The sequence below is a fragment of the Actinia tenebrosa genome, unplaced genomic scaffold (genome assembly GCF_029948245.1).
Source record: "Actinia tenebrosa isolate PJP-AT-01 unplaced genomic scaffold, QUT_ActTen_1.0 PGA_scaffold3__52_contigs__length_22856419, whole genome shotgun sequence".
Lineage (NCBI taxonomy): Eukaryota > Metazoa > Cnidaria > Anthozoa > Actiniaria > Actiniidae > Actinia > Actinia tenebrosa.
Genome location: NW_028292580.1, coordinates 5,811,402 through 5,813,694, shown reverse-complemented (window position 1 = coordinate 5,813,694; position 2,293 = coordinate 5,811,402). Strand labels below are relative to the sequence as shown.

Below are 2,293 nucleotides of genomic sequence, written 5' to 3'. Positions count from 1 at the left end.
AGCCTTTCATTTTAACTTACGATGAAAGAAACTCGAAAATAGTTATCAATTGCCATTATGGATACTGGAATGAACTTGGATATGGTTTTCACGATTAATTCACCAGACTATAATAAGACATTTTATTTTATTTGTTATTATTATTATTATTTTCTTCAAAATACTTCATTATGCAACATAGATTACATTATTATTGTCATCAGTTTATTTGATTTTCTTAGACCAGCCAAGTACAATCTATGTAAGTATATGATCATGTGTAAACACTAGAGTGCTTGCACTAAACCATGAGCAATAATTGTAATCAAATAATACTAATTAATACCAATTTTTGCTTTGTTAAATCAGTTCTCTAGCCATTTAGTAGCATCTAGTAATTGTCCATTATATCCTCTATGTATTATATCCTCTATATATGAATATTTTGATATCAAAACCTTAGATAATAAAACACATTTTTATAATATTATATATAAAAATCTATCAATCTAAGATATATATTATAATCTCATACCAATGAAATGTTAATAATAATAAACTAGATAAGAAACACATTTTTCATAACATTGTATGCAAATCTAGCAATCTCAGGAATGCACATGGTTAAACAACTCAAAGGGCCAGGCCAGGTTTATAGCTTTTGGCCTTGACACTGTCATGTATAAGAGCCATGAGCTTGTCACCACAGAAAGAACATTCTTTATCACTAGGATCTGCCTTTTCTAGGCCACAATAGCAGAAACTATCATCTTCAAAAACTCTCGAAGGTATGTAAACTTCTTTGCTTTGTGAGTATAGGCATGGTACATGGTTGTGCTCGGGCAACCATATTGCCATAATAAACTCATGTCTAAATATGTCTTTCCATCTTGTCTGATATGTGGAATTTTGGCTCAGCCTGTGCAAAGCAACATGTTTAGCTTCTCTACCCTCCATTGTGACTGTAAGGAGCCCTTGTTTGTAGATATCATACACATGCTTTGCATGCACAGGTAAAACATGGCCAATAGTCCAGATGGTTGGATTGATGGGGTAAGGAAGAAACAGCTTGTTGGCATGACAGTACTCTCTGGCTTTAGTTTCAAGATTACATAAATCAGCATCTTTGACTTCAAATCTGTTGAATATTGAGCAGCAGTCTCTCAACCTGATGCCTATATAAACTAAAGCCAGGACTGTTTGCCTTTGCTTCTTACTATCATCCTCATGACTCAGGTGCCTTATAAGTCTCATGAAATTATGGCAAAACATCCTTGACTCCTTCCCAGTAAACCTGTATTGCATGTCCCCCTTTTTCCCTTGTGTTTCATTATACCACATCCTAACTTTCTTTGCCAGTCGGGTTGCCTTCACTTCAAACTGCAAAGCAGTTACAACTCTAGCAACACAGATGTCTTGAGGGATATCAGAAAAAAGTTTGTGTGAAGGTTTGAGCTTGGACTTTCCTAATGCTTCCTTAAATAAAGCTCTAAAAAAATACTGCCATGCATTGTTTTTCAGATGCAATGGTTCAACATGAGCTCTATCAATTAGTCTCCCTATAAGAGGAAGATGTTCCTGGCGGCTCTTCTGGTTAGCAATAAATTCTGTGATACTAGTTCTTTTAGTTTGCTTTGTAACCTGTTTAGTTTCTAACTTTTTCTTGAAATTTTCCACAAGCTTGACTACTTCAACCCTGTGTTTATAACTCCATGGCTTCCACATGTGATTTTGACCCTGGCCAAAAGTCCCATGTAGGTCACCACTATCTGAAAAAGTAACATTTCCAAATGAAGAAAAAAATCTAGCAGAATTGGACAATTCTCCTCCAAGCATGGCTAGCATTTTCATGTCATTGGGGAGCTCAGAAAATTTGAATGTCACATGTAAACCCTGTACTTGAAAAACTTTGCTTTCTATATCCACAATCTGTTTGTAAACAGCTTGAACATATTTTGTAACTGTCAAAGAGGTTTCCTCACAGTTTGCACCAAAGACTAAAAAATTATCATTACTAGATGCAACCTTTTTTCCTGTATTGAGGAAACTAATTAGAAATGAGCAAGCTGTTTCATGCTTTCCAAAAGGGCAACCATCCCCCCCAAAAGCAAATTAGAAGTTACCTTCAGTTTCACCAAACCATCTAAGACTATCTTTCTTTGAGTTGCTTAAATAGAAGTTAGCAAGTCTTGGGAGAAATTCTCTCAGGTCACGAAAACTACCATTTATGCTAATTTCATCATCACCTGATAACAGCTCTTCAACTGGAAATACATTGCCAATATCCATAGCATTGATTTCCTTTATCAACTGA

The 2,293-nt window shown here is 35.2% G+C and overlaps 1 protein-coding gene across 1 annotated transcript; it reads right to left on the bottom strand.

Annotated features, from left to right (window-relative positions):
* Window positions 1–612: 612 nt before the first annotated feature.
* LOC148908237 (uncharacterized) lies at window positions 613–1,845 on the bottom strand. Its single transcript, XM_089036130.1, has one exon. The coding sequence runs from the start codon at window positions 1,828–1,830 to the stop codon at window positions 613–615; it is 1,218 nt and encodes a 405-aa protein (XP_088892256.1). The 5' UTR covers window positions 1,831–1,845.
* Window positions 1,846–2,293: the final 448 nt, after the last annotated feature.

Coding starts and splice junctions, on each gene's coding strand:
- LOC148908237 (XM_089036130.1), bottom strand. CDS start 1,830: ATGAAAATGCTAGCCATGCTTGGAGGAGAATTGTCCAATTCTGCTAGA.